General features: G+C 38.6%; 2 protein-coding genes across 2 annotated transcripts; both read left to right on the top strand.

Moving 5' to 3' along the window:
• Window positions 1-3,114: 3,114 nt before the first annotated feature.
• On the top strand, window positions 3,115-5,261 carry LOC140750781 (heat shock protein 68-like). The gene has a single exon (XM_073084497.1). It carries the CDS (start codon window positions 3,167-3,169, stop codon window positions 5,099-5,101), a length of 1,935 nt encoding a protein of 644 aa, XP_072940598.1. The 5' UTR covers window positions 3,115-3,166; the 3' UTR covers window positions 5,102-5,261.
• Window positions 5,262-16,719: 11,458 nt separating this feature from the next.
• On the top strand, window positions 16,720-18,991 carry LOC140750733 (heat shock protein 68-like). Its single transcript, XM_073084433.1, has one exon. It carries the CDS (start codon window positions 16,869-16,871, stop codon window positions 18,807-18,809), a length of 1,941 nt encoding a protein of 646 aa, XP_072940534.1. The 5' UTR covers window positions 16,720-16,868; the 3' UTR covers window positions 18,810-18,991.
• The last annotated feature ends 397 nt before the right edge of the window (window positions 18,992-19,388 follow it).

Below are 19,388 nucleotides of genomic sequence, written 5' to 3' on the forward strand. Positions count from 1 at the left end.
CATAAAGGCTTATTACATAAATACTGTAATAAAAATGCTTTCCTCTGACAAATATAAACTAAAAAATATTTTTCTAAATTAGTTAAAACAAATATTGTAATGATTTAAATAAGACTAACTTTTAAAAAGTTTTTAGTAAGACTATACATTAGTAATTGACATAAATAAATCAATGTCTGTTATGAGGTCACTTTATGCATCCCGTGTTTCGCCATCTCGCTCTAACAATCATCCATCCTTGTTGTCGCCCGGATATTATTGATTTTGGCTGAGAGGCGTCCCGTTGAATGCATCCTTTATAGGCAATATTGTTACGTAATCAGTACCCTTACCAGGAGTTTTTACGTTTTGCTAAATATGACTGTTTTGGTATTTGTTTACGTACTTGCCCATACAATTTCCAATCAGTCCCCTAGCGGATTGTGTCAGAACTTGGTTGGCGTAAAAACTCATGGTAAGTAATACACAAAAAACGCATAAAAATACTTTTTCTTCCTTTAGACTGTCACCAAAGTACATATACGAAGCAAAGTTTTAACATCATGGTATTATTTAATTATGATTGATGTTCAGTCAATAACAAATAGTCATCAGACTTCAAAGACGATAGTCATGTGTATTTTTTTAATCACACGGGAGCAAACAAATAGGTGGTTGACCTGATGGTAAGTGGTCACTGCAGCCCATACTTTAAGTAGACGCCTGATTCTCATGACGATGATGATAACTAAGAGGACGAAGAGTTAGGTGCAGGTATAAGTAATAGAAAGATACTTCACCGCCTTGAAATTGGGTGAAGCTACAAAAGGCTGACTTGTCAGTTATCTTTTAAATTTTTGACAAATAAAAAACATTCTTAGAGAAAATGTATAAATAACTAATATTGCGTAATTTAAGTAATAAGTAAATAAGTATTTCAAACATATTAGGGACATTATAGCACGGAGACGGAGACAAAACTTTATTTATGCAACAATTTCAATTCTCAAAACTGGATACACTTTCTTGTTAGGAGTGATCTATCTATGTACTTTACTCATCTAGGGGTTGAGAGTATATTCCCAATTAGTCCGCAAGTTCAGAGCTCTGTACTTGTGATCGACTCTATATACATATTTATGATAAATTAAATACATACAAGACTTATATATTTATTTTTCTGTAATATAAGAATAGCAGACGAGCCAGCAGCCCACCTGATGGTAAGTGGCTACTGTCGCTCATGGATAACTCTAATCAACACACGATCACCATCTTTAGACGGCGGCAATTTCATTATTCTCTTGTCTCCTTAATTATGCATTATTTCTCGTCATAGATTAGTATTTCTCGTATATTTTCGTCAATTTATTTGCAGTTGACTTATTTTATTCTATGTTAGTTTTGATGATCGGACGTGATTAAGTCCATCTAATGCTGAGTAAGCAGTGCACCTATGGACATCTGTAATCAACCCTAGATATAATTTTACGTTACCTATATGGTTATAGCGAGGTTTGATTATAATACGCTTAATAATACTACTGTTATTGTGAAGAAATAATCCCTCCGAACTCGGACCACCTTCAAAACTCGTGTTTATTATTAATCTGCGTACTTTTAATGATGTAACCAGGGAAAGGGCTGATAAATAATTCGCAATTGCAACTAGAAAAAGAAGGTATTAAGTCTGTCATCAACCCATTACTGTCCCACTGCAGGGTACGGGTCTCCTCTCAGAATGAGAAGGATTAGGCCATAGTCCACCGCGCTGGCCAAGTGCGTATTGATAGACTTCACATACCTTTAAGATTTTTTTTTATAAATCTCTCAGGTATGCAGGTTTCCTCACGATGTTTTCCTTCACCGTTTAAGCAAGTGATAATTTCTAATACGCACATAAATTTGAAAATCAGAGGTGCGTGCCTGGGATTTGAACCTCGGATCCCTCGATCGAGAGGCCGCGTTTCTTAACCACTAGGCCATCACTGCTCCTTAGGTATTAAGTACTTAAACATAAAAATCTCAATTTATATTTATTGCTAAGTATTTGAGGGACGGCGCAATACAGTTATCTTGAGTAGGTCAGTTCATAACGAACGTGAGAGAAGGATAGAGATATGTCAGAGCGAGAACAAACTAAAACCAAGAATCTAGGGCGCTGTAGAACATTCGCGATTTGTCGGGATACGCATGGGGAGGACAGACCAATAATTTCAAATTTCCCAAAATTGCCTTTTAAACTTAATAAAAACAATTTTAATTTTTCGTATACCCAAGTAATACGAAGACGGAAACTTACACTAACTTACAATAGCTGATATTTAAGTATATCTTCTATAACACAGCTTTTAGTTTAATTATTAATATATAACTAAAATTAGTGTTTATTTCTTTGGAATTATAAAAAACACACTTATTGAATATCATGCAATGGAAGACAATTGAACACAAATAATGAATAGATTTTTTTTTTCTATGAGGTAATTAGGTACATAAAATCAATATTTATTTAGCACCCTAATGCCATGCACATTCATATTTAAGAAAACTTTAGTTTTCATTAAATTTAATGACTTCAGTTATTTTGTAATATAAATGAATTAACATGAAGGCTTAAATTAAAGTGTTCCTTATTTATTTGAGTAAATAAATGAGTAAATAGATGTTTATTCATTATTATTTATTTTCCCAATAAACTTTAAATAAAGTAGGTAAACAAAAATAATATGTAATTATTGATGCAGTAAACAAATCTTAATAGAATAATATCACAGATTTGTATCAAAAGTACATATGAGGTGGGTAAATTTATTAACTGGCAATACCAAATGTAACCTCATGTTTTGTCTCTGTTTTTCGTACGTGTATTAAATCTTGGTATCTTTGTCTCCCACATCCGCTTGTTCATTGGTGCTTTACGTTAGCATTCGAGAATATTCTACCCTAGAATGATACCGATTGGTTAAAACGTCGAAGTTTCGAGAATATTCTTGAATGTTATTCGTCAGCCCCCGACTAGTATAAATACTCGCGGTAAGCGCGGCAAGGCATTCAGTTTTTGAAAACACAAACAAACGACGAGAAGAAAGAAGAGTTACGGTGTAAACACCAACTAAAAAAGCTACTAAGCCTTGAGTGATTTATTTACAACTATTTGAAGAGTATTAAGAAGAACACGAACAAAATGCCAGCTATTGGAATTGATCTTGGAACAACTTATTCCTGCGTTGGAGTTTGGCAACATGGGAACGTAGAGATCATAGCGAACGACCAAGGCAACAGAACCACACCATCATACGTGGCCTTCACAGACACGGAGCGGCTGATCGGCGATGCGGCGAAGAACCAAGTGGCGCTCAACCCCAGCAACACGGTGTTCGACGCCAAGCGGCTGATCGGCCGCAAGTTCGACGACCCGAAGATCCAACAGGACATGCAGCACTGGCCCTTCAAAGTCATCAGCGACTGCGGCAAACCCAAAATTCAGGTGGAGTTCAAAGGTGAGACCAAGAGGTTTGCGCCAGAAGAGATCAGCAGCATGGTGCTGACGAAGATGAAGGAGACCGCTGAAGCCTACCTGGGTAACACAGTGAAAGACGCTGTCATCACTGTACCGGCATACTTCAACGACTCGCAGCGACAAGCCACGAAGGACGCGGGCGCCATCGCAGGCCTCAACGTACTGCGCATCATCAACGAGCCCACGGCCGCAGCCCTCGCCTACGGCCTGGACAAGAATCTCAAAGGCGAGCGCAATGTGCTCATCTTCGACTTGGGAGGCGGCACCTTCGATGTATCCATCTTAACCATCGATGAGGGTTCGCTGTTCGAGGTTAGGGCCACGGCCGGCGACACGCACCTCGGAGGCGAGGACTTCGACAACCGCCTCGTCAACCACCTCACAGAGGAATTCAAACGCAAGTATAGGAAGGACCTTCGTAGCAACCCTCGTGCGCTGCGACGCCTACGCACAGCTGCTGAGCGCGCCAAACGCACGCTCTCATCCAGCACCGAGGCCACCATCGAGATCGATGCTTTATACGAGGGCTTGGACTTCTACACCCGAGTGTCCCGAGCACGCTTTGAAGAGCTTAACGCCGACCTGTTCCGGGGCACGCTAGAGCCCGTCGAAAAGGCCCTGCAGGATGCTAAAATGGACAAGAGCTCCATCCATGACGTCGTCCTCGTCGGTGGATCCACTCGCATCCCGAAGATCCAGAGCATGCTGCAGAACTTCTTCTGTGGCAAGAAACTTAATTTATCTATCAACCCCGACGAGGCTGTAGCTTATGGCGCAGCGGTGCAGGCAGCCATCCTGAGCGGCGAGCAGCACAGCAAGATCCAGGATGTGCTGCTGGTGGACGTGGCTCCCTTGTCGCTGGGTATCGAAACCGCCGGCGGTGTCATGACAAAGATCATTGAAAGGAACGCCAAGATTCCCTGCAAGCAATCTCAGACGTTCACTACATATTCCGACAACCAACCGGCTGTCACCATCCAAGTATACGAGGGCGAACGCGCGATGACTAAAGACAACAACTTGCTCGGTCGTTTCGACCTGACGGGCATTCCTCCAGCGCCACGCGGCGTACCCAAGATAGATGTGACCTTCGACCTGGACGCAAACGGTATCTTGAACGTGTCCGCTAAAGAGAACAGCACCGGGCGCAGCAAGAACATCGTGATCAAGAACGACAAGGGACGCTTGTCGCAGGCCGAGATCGACCGCATGTTAGCGGAAGCGGAGCGCTACAAGGAGGAGGACGAGCGGCAGCGTGAGCGGGTGGCAGCGCGCAACCAGCTGGAGACGTACGCGTTCGGCGTGAAGCAGGCGCTGGACGAGGCGGGCGAGCGGCTGAGCGCGCAGGACAAGGAGACAGCGCGGAGCGAGTGCGACGCGGCGCTGCAGTGGCTAGACAACAACACGCTGGCCGAGAAGGAGGAGTACGAGCACAAGCTGAAGGACTTGCAGCGCACCTGCTCGCCGCTCATGAGCAAGATGCACGGCGCGGGAGCAGGCGCGGGCGCCGCACAGAACGGAGGCGCGGGAGGCTACCAGCAATACCAGCAGTACGCGCAACCCAATAATTCAGGACCCACCGTAGAAGAAGTTGATTAAGTGCATAAATTACTAAATTTATAAAATAAGTATTTAGTTAGTAAGTGACAATGACTGATTTGTTTTAAATGTAAATATCTATTTAATTTATTTTAATTGTAAACATTTCAATCAACAGATTATCAATTATTGCTGGTCAATAAAAAAGGTCAAAATTTAATTTACGTCTTTTAATTTATATACTCCTTACCTATTTTCCAATTTCACTAGATTAATAAAAACAAACGAGACAAACGACAATATTAGCTATATATTAAGCAATTACTTGGTAGTTTTGATAGTAATCGTTTTGAAGAAATATCGATAGGTGACCACTGAATGTGGTTATGAAAATTAATACTGATAGCAAACTAACGATATCAATACTATTGTACTTATACTGTCAATAGATTAATGATTTAGATTTGTAAATTATGTCGGCTACAATAATAATAATATTAATTTTTACACAAATTATACATTCTATAAAATAGAACTATTCTTATTTTTCTGCCACTATAACACGTCACCTACTATAAAACCCATAATTATTAATTATCGGTTTTATAGTTGTTTGTATATTATTTTCTTCGTGCTTTATGTTATCATGCCATAAATAAGATAATATTCAAAACACTGGCAATGATTTTTAATCATAAGAATGATATCCCTGAAGTGAAAGTGTACATGTAAAGTACTGAGGTCGGCCACAGATGCGTCGCTACCGCTGAGGACTAAGCTGGAACGCCTCGGAAAAGTCTGTCTCCCTTACCACACCCTTCAAACCGGAACAGAGCAGCGCCTAACACTGCTGTTATTAGGTAGAAATAGGTGTGGTGGTGGTGCCGCCGGAGTCGAACCACACAGGGTTCAAACAGTCCACCTCAAGTGGCCATTGTCACCCATGTAAATCTGTAACTAATTTAGACCGCCTCGTATTGAAACCAAAAAAATATTGCCTAGTGTGTAATGAGTTATTATTGTTCATCTTTTGAAATGACGTATAATATAGTAGTTTTTAAAACTGGAGAAGAGCTTAGGTTCGATTGGGAAAGTACCAATGACCATACCATTGCGTAAGTACCTACTCAGGAGTGGCAATACATTTGTGATCAATTCATCATTTCTATATGATAGTTGGTCACAGATTACCATGGGCAGTGACCATTTACCACCAAGTGCACTCTAAGTTCGCATGCTGCTCCAATGTCATAAAGATCCTGTGGTCTGGTATAAAACTGAGATATTATTATTTCAGACCTAGTCCTTATGTAGTTAAAATTCGTCCTATGCTATTTATTACTTTAGGTATAAACAACAAAGCTTATAAGAAGCTGCGCAACCACCTTAATCACTCAATAACAGAAAATTCTAGAATTTACTTACACCCTGTAACATGTGTTAAACAGAGACAGAAGACTTGGCGCCAACTGAAAAGTACATTGGTTGAACAGAGTCGAATATAGTGAATGTACTCTGACTCGAAATGTTAGCGGTTAAGGTTAATGTAGCAAGCTTATTGTACTTACCAATATTTCAAGGTAAATTGAAAGAAGATACCGCTGTATACAAAATAAATAATAAGGGTTATAAAAAAATAATAGGAGAATGCTCTCATAAAATGATGACAACTGATGAATGTTTTGTAAATTAGCCATTTTATAAATTAAACAATTACTAATTACTATAATATAATTAAACGGCAATAACGGGTACTGTTTAATCTACTTGGAGTAAAATAATAGTATTTGTATTACTTGCTTTGGAAACATTTGATTATGTATTACACGTCGTATGGGTAAATCAAATTATAGTAATGGTATCCCTGAACGAATTAATTGTATACCGAACATTCTAGAATCTAGATTCAGGGGTCGATCGATACAGTTTGTTTCTATCTCTTTCTGGCACCCTTACACCTCCCCATCCCCTATTCGGATGTTATGAACACCTGGAGATATTATCTCCATATTATTATTTAACATGTTTGTGTAAACCAGACAACAGGTTCAAAAAATATTTTTATCATGAAATCATGTACGTACTTACTTTAATACTTACGTTTCTTTTTTATAGTGGGCAGTTGAAATATAGTATATACATATATTAAGTATATGGTAATAATATTCCGAATACAAAAAGTAATATGAATGGTAGGTGTTGGATTGTAAATTGTCTTTTGTCGGGAAAAAATGCTTTCATATCCTATTAAGATTCTTTGGGAGTTAGATTTCCAAAACTCCTTCGTCGTCAACCCATTATTGTCCCGCTGCTAGGCATGAGCCTGCTCTCAAAGTGAGAGGGATTAATTCTTCCGCCGGTCAAGTTCGAATTAATAGACTTTACACACCTTTAAATATTTTTCTCTGAGGAACTCTCAGGCATATAGGTTTCCCGCGATGTTTTTCTACACCGTTTTAGCAAGTGATAGAAGTGCGCGTCTGAGTGGCCAAGTTAATAGAACTACTACGCTACTAGAAGCTACTAGAGCCTTTTTTAAGACTCCGTATAAAAAAATGAATATCCTTTATTAATCACTGAAATCGTAATAGGTAGACACTTAAAATTTGCACAATGAATTTACTTTAAAGGCTGCTATAACAACAAATATTAAAAAAATAAAAACATACGAAAATTTTGTTGGTACCGAACCCTCCGTGAGCGAGTTCGACTTGCACTTGCCCAATTATTTATTAAGGATTTTTAAAAAGCAATTATAACCTAGTCTAGGTTATCACAAAATCCTTGTTTACTATCCAAAAAACCCTAATTTACTATTAATTAATTATCCAAGTTATAATAGAAAACCCTTGGTACTTATATTTTACCAGTTTTAATGCATATTTAATGTAATTTACAAACCATACAAATGAGTTATATGACTAAGACAAGCTGGCCATATAATGTGCCATACCCTAAATAAGTTTGTAAAAAATATTTTTAAATTCTAACTGATCAGTTACTAATTAATTATATCAAAATAATGATAGCAAGCTCACCTTGCTTTTGGCGTAGTTAGTAAAGATATTTTTCACTGTTAGTTCGATTGTCGATTACTAAGCGTTTTACGCGTTTTAAGTATTTTAAACTATATTTTTTACATTAATTACAGATTCTGCAGAGGGAAGCTGCATTTTCTTTGTTTCGCCGTCTCGCTCAACAGGCGTATGTCCTTGTCTCGGCCCAGATATTATTGATTTTATCCGTATGACCTTTCGCATTTCGCATCAGTGGGAGAATAATATAAAAATGCAGGTTTAACTAGCCATTGGTACTTACTTAATAATGAAAAACCAATTACTTCCTAAACGTTGAAGTAAAATCTGATGAACCCCTGATGACTAAATTGGAACGTCATAAATTAGTATCTTGTTTGATTTTTACTCTCTCCAAAAACTTAGCAGGTGGTGGACTCATTACTGTCTCACTGTTGGGCGCGGGTCTCCCATCAAAGTGGGACCAAGGCATTAGACAAGTGCGGACTGGTAGACATCACGAACCAAAACAACTTTTTTAAGAAATCGCATGCATGTAAACGATGTTGTGCTTCACCTGTATGGTGATACGTGTCTGGAATACGAAGCTCGGACCCCTGTAGCACTACCATGAGTTTACAAAAGTATTACTCGCTAGCGACTGCGTAAAATAAATGTATGAAAAATTGTACAGCGCCTCTGGTGGTTACTCGTAGAACTAAAATCCGTAGTGGCGTAACTCGATACGTAAAAAACCTATCGAAATCAAATCGCTAGCGAATGTCACTATGATCTATTGCCATACGAATTCGGTCCCATGAGTCATTAATTTGACAGACGTTGTCAAGAAATACCGTAACGATAGTAGTTATGTTATTCACTAGCAAAATGACAATAGTTTTCTATTTACAATTTCTATAGTGGCGTTTCTATGCCAACTCATGGTAGTGCTACTGATTAATGTCCGAGTTTCCACGACTAATCTATCCCTGCTATACGGAGAAGTACATCCTTTTGTTTATGTTGTCCCATTTTTTTTAATATGGGAGTAGTAGGAAATCATGCAGTCCACCTGACGGTAAGTGGCTACTCCCGCCCATGGACATCTGTAATGAACCCCAGATACGAGTAGATTGCTTGTGAATTTCCTACCTGAGGTCAGCTCTGTGGTCGCATCTGTATGCGCTGTATGGACTAAGCTACAAAGCCCCTGAAAAGTATTTCTCCCTTACCACATCCTTAAAATCAGAACATAGCAGCGTTTAACACTGCCATTTTAGATAGAAATAGATGTGTCGGTAGTGCCGCCGGAGTCGAACAACAAAGGATTCTACCACCGCCTAACCTAATATAATTCATTCCTTTGTTTCGCTTACTCGCTCTAGCAAGATGCATCTTGTCTGCCTCCCACCCATCACCCCACCTGTATTGATTTTATCTCACTCCCGGCTCCACGAGTAAGAACTCATGCTCGTTATGTTTTTAATTTTAAAGTTATTAAAATTTAACAAACTACAATTATATTAATATAATTACGTCAATGGACATAATTGCTCGGAAGATTTACGTGATAATATTCGATTAAATTAGAATTATGTATATTTTGCGTAGTAATACCGTGACGAGATACTTATGCGAGGAATTCTAACTTCGTTCTCAGGGGATACAACGTAGGGGGAGTCCGGGAGAGATGACCCGCCTTCCACTAAAATGCTCATAAATCTTTTCATTCTTACAAAATTGCTATTTCTATAAATTGTATCTGAAGCCTCATTATTTATCTATATTTTCTTATAAGAAAGTTTAATACATTATTAATAGTTTATGAGCAATTAACGATTTCTACCAAATTGACATTTGGCTAATATCTCCCGCCTGGGTGGGAGACTTGACCCTCCAACTAGGGAGCCTTTACCCGGGTTTAAAAATAGGCAAAATAATTATTCAAAATTGTAATTCTACAAATATTGTAATTCTACATAATACAAATTGAATCATAAGAATATGGTACATAATGTTACATAGTAAATGAGGACACGAACAAGGTACTTTGGGCATCTTTGATATACATATATATATACATTGAGATTCCTCCTCGGCCAAAATTGATGGTGAATTGGCCCTAGACGTTTCATTCATGAATACTGATGCTGATGTTGAAGGCACTGATTGACGTTGTACGATAAATGTTGAATGTAATTCGATAGTGGTTACATTTGCAGGTAGTTCTGCAGCTACTGAGAGTTAAGAAATCGAAGAAACATCTTGCTCTTGCATTTCACTAGTCATTCCTCTATCTGTTACCGCGTAGCATAAAAAGTCTTCATCTGCAAAGGTGTCGGGGTTAAAGGGGTGTATCCCAGTTTTTCAAAATCCACTCAAAATATTGGATTAGCTAATAGTCTACGACATAATAGATCTTACAAATCTGGGTATATTGTAGATCGTAACATTCGTCCTGGGTTACTTATCATCCAATTATTCATGGCTGAGTTAGATCTAGTCTTGAAAGATGAATAAATGGCAACACTTTTGTAATGGGGTGGTAAAGTCAGCAAAGTTACTCTATTTGATTTTGCGTATTTCACGACTTCAATAACGACATGACTTTCGTGGTTGTCGAGGATAAACAGAACACGATTTTGAAGAGACGCGTTGGAATATTTCACAAAATGCTCCCTAAATTTGACAAAATCTTGTTGGTTTGAGGTTTTCAAAGAAATCAGTAACGCTTTTTTTATTAAAGCTGATTTGGATAAACTTGTTGCTTATCAATATCACCTAAAGCATTTCTTATTACTGACAAATATAAATTAATTCTGTTTCTATCTGTTTCTTTTTTCTTATATTTGAAAGGCTTTTTGGATGATTATCTGAAATAAAATAAAAAAAATATTGCGGGAGAAACGAGACTGATAGCGGGAGAGATTACCCTGGGTAAGGTCTCCTCCCAACGCCGGGGTAATGTCTCCCACCCCACGCCAAGCTGTCTATTATTAAATTTTTATAAAAAACTATGACACCTAAGTACAAGCTGTCTGCCGTGAATGTTACTAGGATATTATCACTTACGATGTATATAAATGACTTGCTGAAATTTATTCACAGTAAACAATAGAAATCAAATATAGAAAATTGAAAAAAGTTACTTTCCGGGCACGAAAACGTATTATAATTTCTCACTTCTAAACCAAACTGCCGATTGCAACGGCATCGCGTAAGCGAGGTGGGGGGCGCCTATGGAGTTTAAGAAATTTGACAACGTCGCAATATCTAGTTCTACAAAGGTTCTATGAACAGTGGCTAATATCTCCCACCTGCTAAACTCTCCCGGACTCCCCCTATGTGTAGCCCACCACAGATAGGTTTCCAATCTTATCTAGGATTGATAACAGTCAAAGGTTACTTAACATATGGGTTACTAAGCAAGTGACACTTAACATATGGTGGACGGCAAACCCGTTTATTTAATCAATATTATAAAAAAACATAAGAATTTTCGTTGATTTCTAAGATTATTAATATATATTTCCTTGTCTATTTCTGCCTTCGCATTTGGCAAGGACTAAGTTATTATTGCTATTTGGATATCAGGATTATCCACATATCCCGCACTGACCTTAGACACACGTCTCTACTTCGGCCGGCATTAATAATTAATATTATGCCTATACGAGTAGTACAAACTTTAAAATGCGGAAATAAAATAAAATATCATAATTCTTTGTGAAGATGTATGTTTTTGAAGGTGGAAGAATCCTTAGTGGTTCGACTCAAAAGACAACTCCCTTGCCAACCTCCAGTCCAAAGTGTCTACTGCTATCGGTAGACGTAATATATAATCGACCCCAGATAAAACCTGAAGACAGCAACAGATGCGTCGTTACTCCCGAGGACTAAGTTTCCTATTAATTCGGTTAAGTATGTCTCCCTTACCACACCCTTCAAACAAGTACAAAGCAGTGCTTAGCAGTACTGTTATTTCTTATTACACAGAAATATGTGTGGCGATGGTGCCTACGAAGTGAAACCAAAAAAGGCTCTACCACCTTCAAAAGCACTTTATGTACATGAACTAACAGCCCGTTTATTGCTTTAGGTTATTTAAAATAAGTAGATAATATTGGGTTATGTGTTGTAATGATATGTGACCGTAATGTATTCCTGACGGTCTAAGATCCCGATATAAGACGATATTCACCGAGGTGGTTAATAGGTGAAAAGTATATAGTCGAATTAAATGTGTCGATAATTATATTGCAAATGGGTTGTCTAAAAAATTTCAGTCCAGAATATGATTTTTTTTTCTTAAACATTTCATTGGTTTCGTTAATAGAAAAATTACATCCATATCGAAAGTATGAAGCCTATATAATATGCAATATGACATATATTAGTATCTATGGACCATTATGACATTATTTATAACTAATATTTATTATTATTACTAGAGAACCTAGGGGTACTTTTCTTTGTTTAGTTTACTCGCTCTAGCGATACATTCTGTCTGCCTGCCACCCATAACCACCCACGTCCCACCCGTATTGATTTTATCTGGCTCCTGACTCCACCACCCACTATTCATGTACTTCATATTATTTTACATATAAAAATAGTATAGGCATATAATAACTCGTAAAAAAATCTGTGCATATTATATATTACTTTTTAAAATTCTGTACTTCAATCAGATCCCTATAAATTATGCATCCGCTGTCTGTCCGTCTGTCAAAAAGCTCTATTTCTTGAACCTATACCTATTGAAGGTTATACCTACTTGATTTTTAGACAAAGTGTTTTACTACGGCCGCAATAAAAGATACAAAAAATAAAAGATTTCAATATAAAAACGGGTCTGCTCATAGATGATACTCGTCTGTTTCTGCCTTGACATTTGTCAAGGACAATCTATCGCTATGTAGATATCTACGATATCCACGTACTCCGCACTGACCTCAGACAAGCGTTCTTTTTAACCGACTTCGTATGTTTCTTAAAGTATTTTACCTACTTGCCGATTTCAATGTTGATGGATGGTAGGAATCACCTTGTAATCACTACCTTTAGCGATGATTATAAAACAGAAATCTTTAGCAGAAGAGACGTATTAGGAACTTCTTTCTCTTTATCCATCTGTTTAGATAAAACTAATAGACTACCTAATAAATAAAAACTAAGTATTTTTACACCAAATCTAATACTAGGATTTTTTTAGCCCACCCACTCGCGATATATATGTGTATGTTATATACCTTCACTCACCCAATAAACGGGTGAGTGAAGGTCGTCCCTAATTCTGATCTTGAACCAGCTAGTGTCTTATATGTATATTATACTCGTATGTATCATGGGGGATTTTACAACCTGTAAAGTATTACATACACGAAGTATCGTGGGTTTCAAAATTATTTAAATCTACACAGGGATCAACAGGACAGAATATTCACCTCCTGGGGCAAAAATATTCTTGACCGAGACCAAGCCGAGATTTTGAAAAATCTAATTTAAGGAGTATTTTTGCTAACCACCTTATCCAAGACCACCTTGGTGCAGTTAAATATATTTTTTTGTTCCACGTAGATATAAGTATCACAAATACTACAGATGTGTACCAAGCTGCATCCCTAAAGTGACCGTACGTCGGGTTTTGAACGGGACCGATTCTTCGTCCCGGTGTCCCCGATATGAACCTCAGAACACAAAATTGTCCCCTTTTCCCAAATGACAATAGTGATAACTACATATTAAAATAAATTCATTTAAAATAACATTTTTTTAAAAACTTTTTCGTGTAATTCTCAGCAACTTTCATTGTATCATTACTGTTTATTTTGTAATTACGTAATTATATTGTCCTTATTGAAAGAAACCCATTTCTTTTGATACTCATATTACGGGGATACATAAAAAATACATTTGGTTTGCTATTTTTGAGTGTCGTTGTAGAGCTGTATTTGGCTTAAAATGGAATGATATTAGAATAACGTCCCTGAGCTAATCATACATTGTCATCTAAACCAAACGTGTATGCAAAAATTAAGCTTTATTCGTTGGGGCTAACTAGTTCCAAATTCAGTCGCAAGATAACTCCTCCACATACCTACACACAAATGAACAAACCAAATTACATAAAGACTTATTACATAAATACTGTAATAAAAATGCTTTCCTCTGACAAATATAAACTAAAAAATAATTTTCTAAATTAGTTAAAACAAATATTGTAATGATTTAAATGAGACTAACTTTTAATAGTTTTCAGTAAGACTATACTAAGTAATTGACATAAATAAATCAATGTCCCGTTATGAGTGAAAGAATAAATGGTCACTTTATGCATCCCCTTTGTTTCGCTATCTCGCTCTAACAAGCTTCCATCCTTGTCGTCGCCCGGATATTATTGATTTTAGCTGTGAGGCGTGACCTTGAATGCATCCTTAATAGGCAATATTGTTACGTAATCAGTAATACACAAAAGACGCATAAAAATACTTTTTCTTCTTTTAGATCAAAGTCACAAAAGTACATACACGAAGCAAAGTTTTAACATCATGGTATTATTTACTTATGATTGATGTTCAGCCAATAACAAAAGGATATCAGACTTCAAAGAGTCATGTGTATCATGTTTTTATCACACGGGAGGAAACAAGCAGGCGGTTAACCTGATGGCAAGTGGTCACTGCAGCTCATACTTTAAGTAGACGCCTGATTCTCATGACGATGATGATAACTAAGATGACGAAGACTTAGGTACCGGATTTGATAAGTAAAATAAATAGATACTTCACCGTCTTAAAATTGGATGAAGTCACAAAAGGCTGAATTGTCAGTTATCTTTTGAACTGTATACATATAGGTATAACGAATGAAATGTATGTATAACGAATACTACGTAATTTAAGTAATAAATAAATGAGTATTGCAAACATATTATGGACATTATAGCACGGAGACGTGGAAAACTTTATTTACGCCACAATTTCAATTCTCAAAACTGGTTACACTTTCTTGTTAGGAGTGATCTATCTATGTAAGTACTTTACTCATCTAAGGGTAGAGAGTATATTCCCAATTAGTCCGCAAGTTCAGAGCTCTGTACTTGTGATCGGCTCTATATACACATTTATGATAAATTAAAGACATACAAGACTTATATATTTATTTTTCTATAATATAAGAATAGCAGACGAGCCTGCAGCCCAACCGATGGTAAGTGGCTACTGTCGCTCATGGACAACTGTAAACACACAATCCCCATCTTTAGACGGCGGCAATTTCTTTGCTCTCTTGTCTCCTTTAAAAAAGTATGCATTATTTTTCGTATATTTTCGTCAATTTATTTGCAGTTGACTTATTTTATTCTATGTTATTTTTGATGATCGGACGTGATTAAGTCCATCTAATGCTGAGTAAGCACTGCACCCATGGACATCTGTAATCAACCCTAGATATAATTTTACATTACCTATATGGTTATTATTGGTTATAGCGAGGTTTGATAATAATACGCTTAATAGTTATTGCGAAGAAATAATCCCTCCGAACTCGGACCAGCTTCAAAACTCGTGTTTATTACTTCTAATGATGTAAGCAGGGAAAGGGCTGGTAAATAATACGCAATTGCAACAAAAAAAAATGGTATTTAGTACTTAAACTTAAAAATCTCAATTTATATTTATTGCTAAGTATTTGTCGGACGGCGCAATACGATTTATCTTGAGTAGGTCAGTTCATAACAAACGTGAGAGAAAGATAGAGATATGTCAGAGCGAGAACAAACTAAAACCAAGAACCTAGGGCGCTGTAGAACATTCGCGATTTGTCGGGATACGCATGGGGAGGACAGGCCAATAATTTCAAATTTCCCAAAATTGACATTTAAACCAATTTTAATTTTTCGTATACCCAAGTATTACGAAGACAAACTTACATTAACTTACACAAGCTGCTATGAACACAATAAACTAAATAAAATAAGGTGAAGTTTATCTTCTACAGCACAGCTTTTAGATAATAAATACACACTTATTGAATGTCATGCAATGGAAGACAATTGAATAATGAATAATGAATAGAGACATTTTTTCTATAAGGTAGGTAATTAGGTACATAAGCAAATATAGAAATAAGTGCTTTAAAAATCAATATTTATTAAGCATTCTAATGCCATGCATATTCATATTTAAGAAAACTCTAGTTTTCATTACGTTCAATCACTTCTTGAGTTATTTTGTAATAGAAATGAATTAACATGAAGGCTTAAATTAAAATGTTCTATATTTATTTAGTCGTGTTCATTCATTATTATTTACTTTCACAATAAACTTTAAATAAACTAAACAAAAATAATATGTTATTAATGTAGTAAAAAAATCTTAATAGACTAAATATTTAAATTGTATCAAAAGAACATATAAGGTGGGTAAATTTATTAACTGGCAACACCAAATGTAACCTCATGTTTTGTCTCTGTTTTTCGTACGTATATTAAATCTTTGTATCTTTGTCTAACACATCTGCTTGTTCATTGGTGCTTTACGTTAGCATTCGAGAATATTCTACTCTAGAATGATACCGATTGGTTAAAACGTCGAAGTTTCGAGAATATTCTTGAATGTTATTCGTCAGCCCCCGACTAGTATAAATACTCGCGGTAAGCGCTGCAAGACATTCAGTTTTGAAAACACAAACAAACGACGAGAAGAAAGGAGAGTTTCGGTGTAAACACCAACTACAAAGCAACTAAGCTTACGAGTATTAAGTGATTTATTTACTACTATTTGAAGAGTATTAAGAACAAAACAAACAAAATGCCAGCTATTGGAATTGATCTTGGAACAACTTATTCCTGCGTTGGAGTTTGGCAACATGGGAACGTGGACATCATAGCTAACGACCAAGGCAACAGAACCACACCATCATACGTGGCCTTCACAGACACGGAGCGACTGATCGGCGATGCGGCGAAGAACCAAGTGGCGCTTAACCCCAGCAACACGGTGTTCGACGCCAAGCGGCTGATCGGCCGCAAGTTCGACGACCCGAAGATCCAGCAGGACATGCAGCACTGGCCCTTCAAAGTCATCAGCGACTGCGGCAAACCCAAAATCCAGGTAGAGTTCAAAGGTGAGACCAAGAGGTTCGCGCCAGAAGAGATCAGCAGCATGGTGCTGACAAAGATGAAGGAGACCGCTGAAGCCTACCTGGGTACCACAGTGAGAGACGCCGTCATCACGGTACCGGCATACTTCAACGATTCGCAACGACAAGCCACGAAGGACGCGGGGGCCATCGCGGGCCTCAACGTACTGCGCATCATCAACGAGCCCACGGCCGCAGCCCTCGCCTACGGCCTGGACAAGAATCTCAAAGGCGAGCGCAATGTGCTCATCTTCGACTTGGGAGGCGGCACCTTTGATGTATCCATCTTAACCATCGATGAGGGTTCCCTGTTCGAGGTTAGGGCCACGGCCGGCGACACGCACCTCGGAGGCGAGGACTTCGACAACCGCCTCGTCAACCACCTCGCAGAGGAATTCAAACGCAAGTATAGGAAGGACCTTCGTAGCAATCCTCGTGCGCTGCGACGCCTACGCACAGCTGCTGAGCGCGCCAAACGCACGCTCTCATCTAGCACCGAGGCCACCATCGAGATCGATGCTTTATACGAGGGCTTGGACTTCTACACCCGAGTGTCCCGAGCACGCTTTGAAGAGCTTAACGCCGACCTGTTCCGGGGCACGCTAGAGCCCGTCGAAAAGGCGCTGAAGGATGCTAAAATGGACAAGAGCTCCATCCATGACGTCGTCCTCGTCGGTGGATCCACTCGCATCCCGAAGATCCAGAGCATGCTTCAGAACTTCTTCTGTGGCAAGAAACTTAATTTATCCATCAACCCCGACGAGGCTGTGGCTTATGGCGCGGCGGTGCAGGCGGCCATTCTGAGCGGCGAGCAGCACAGCAAGATCCAGGATGTGCTGCTGGTGGATGTGGCTCCCTTGTCGCTGGGTATCGAGACCGCCGGCGGTGTCATGACAAAGATCATTGAAAGGAACGCCAAGATTCCCTGCAAGCAATCTCAGACGTTCACTACATATTCTGACAACCAACCGGCCGTCAACATCCAAGTATACGAGGGCGAACGCGCGATGACTAAAGACAACAACTTGCTCGGTCGTTTCGACCTGACGGGCATTCCTCCAGCGCCACGCGGCGTACCCAAGATAGATGTGACCTTCGACCTGGACGCAAACGGTATCCTGAACGTATCCGCAAAAGAGAACAGCACCGGACGCAGCAAGAACATCGTGATCAAGAACGACAAGGGGCGCTTGTCGCAGGCCGAGATCGACCGCATGTTAGCGGAGGCGGAGCGCTACAAGGAGGAGGACGAGCGGCAGCGCGAGCGGGTAGCGGCGCGCAACCAGCTGGAGACGTACGCGTTCGGCGTGAAGCAGGCGCTGGACGAGGCGGGCGAGCGGCTGAGCGCGCAGGACAAGGAGACAGCGCGGAGCGAGTGCGACGCGGCGCTGCAGTGGCTCGACAACAACACGCTGGCCGAGAAGGAGGAGTACGAGCAAAAGCTGAAGGACTTGCAGCGCACCTGCTCGCCGCTCATGAGCAAGATGCATGGCGCGGGTGCGGGTGCGGGTGCGGGCGCCGCACAGAACGGAGGCGCGGGAGGCTACCAGCAATACCAACAGTACGCGCAGCCTAATAATTCAGGACCCACCATAGAAGAAATGGACTAAAATAGTTTGCAATAAGATTAATTAAGGACGTGATTGCTTTTGATAATAATTTGTAACATTGAATATTACGTATTTAGTAATTTATTATTATGTTTGATTTAAGAAAATGTGACTGTGATTACATTACGAGAATGATCTCATTATACTGTTCTCGAAAAATAAACCAAAGAATTTAATATAAATTTTGATTTTTATTTCTTTTCCCTTTCATGAAAGTTCTATTTAAAATAACAGACATCACATCTTAGTAAAAGGTATAGGTATACATACATACATAGTTGTTTAAAGCATTTAAAAGTACCTTATTTTCATTTACACATAATTATGCAAATGTTTAGAAGAATTTGTTAAACATACAAATTTAAATCGGTTTTGATGAGAATTTTACAAACTTTTCCTAAGTAGAAAAACACTTATGTGTTAAATGTGTGATAGAACCTTTTGTAAATATTTATGATACTTACAAAAGGTTTTAATATATATCATCAATTATCCGATTTCAACTGACTGCTAGAATATAGTCAAATTTAGATCTGTTGGTGAGAAAAAAAATATTAATAATAATTGTTAGCAGGTCAT

Source organism: Epargyreus clarus, unplaced genomic scaffold (assembly GCF_041222505.1).
Source record: "Epargyreus clarus isolate Ecla_fem2 unplaced genomic scaffold, WU_Ecla_fem_2.2 ptg000021l, whole genome shotgun sequence".
In the NCBI taxonomy this organism is placed as follows: domain Eukaryota; kingdom Metazoa; phylum Arthropoda; class Insecta; order Lepidoptera; family Hesperiidae; genus Epargyreus; species Epargyreus clarus.

Bases quoted from the DNA above. Each gene is read 5' to 3' on its own strand.
- LOC140750781 (XM_073084497.1), top strand. From the start codon at position 3,167: ATGCCAGCTATTGGAATTGATCTTGGAACAACTTATTCCTGCGTTGGA.
- LOC140750733 (XM_073084433.1), top strand. From the start codon at position 16,869: ATGCCAGCTATTGGAATTGATCTTGGAACAACTTATTCCTGCGTTGGA.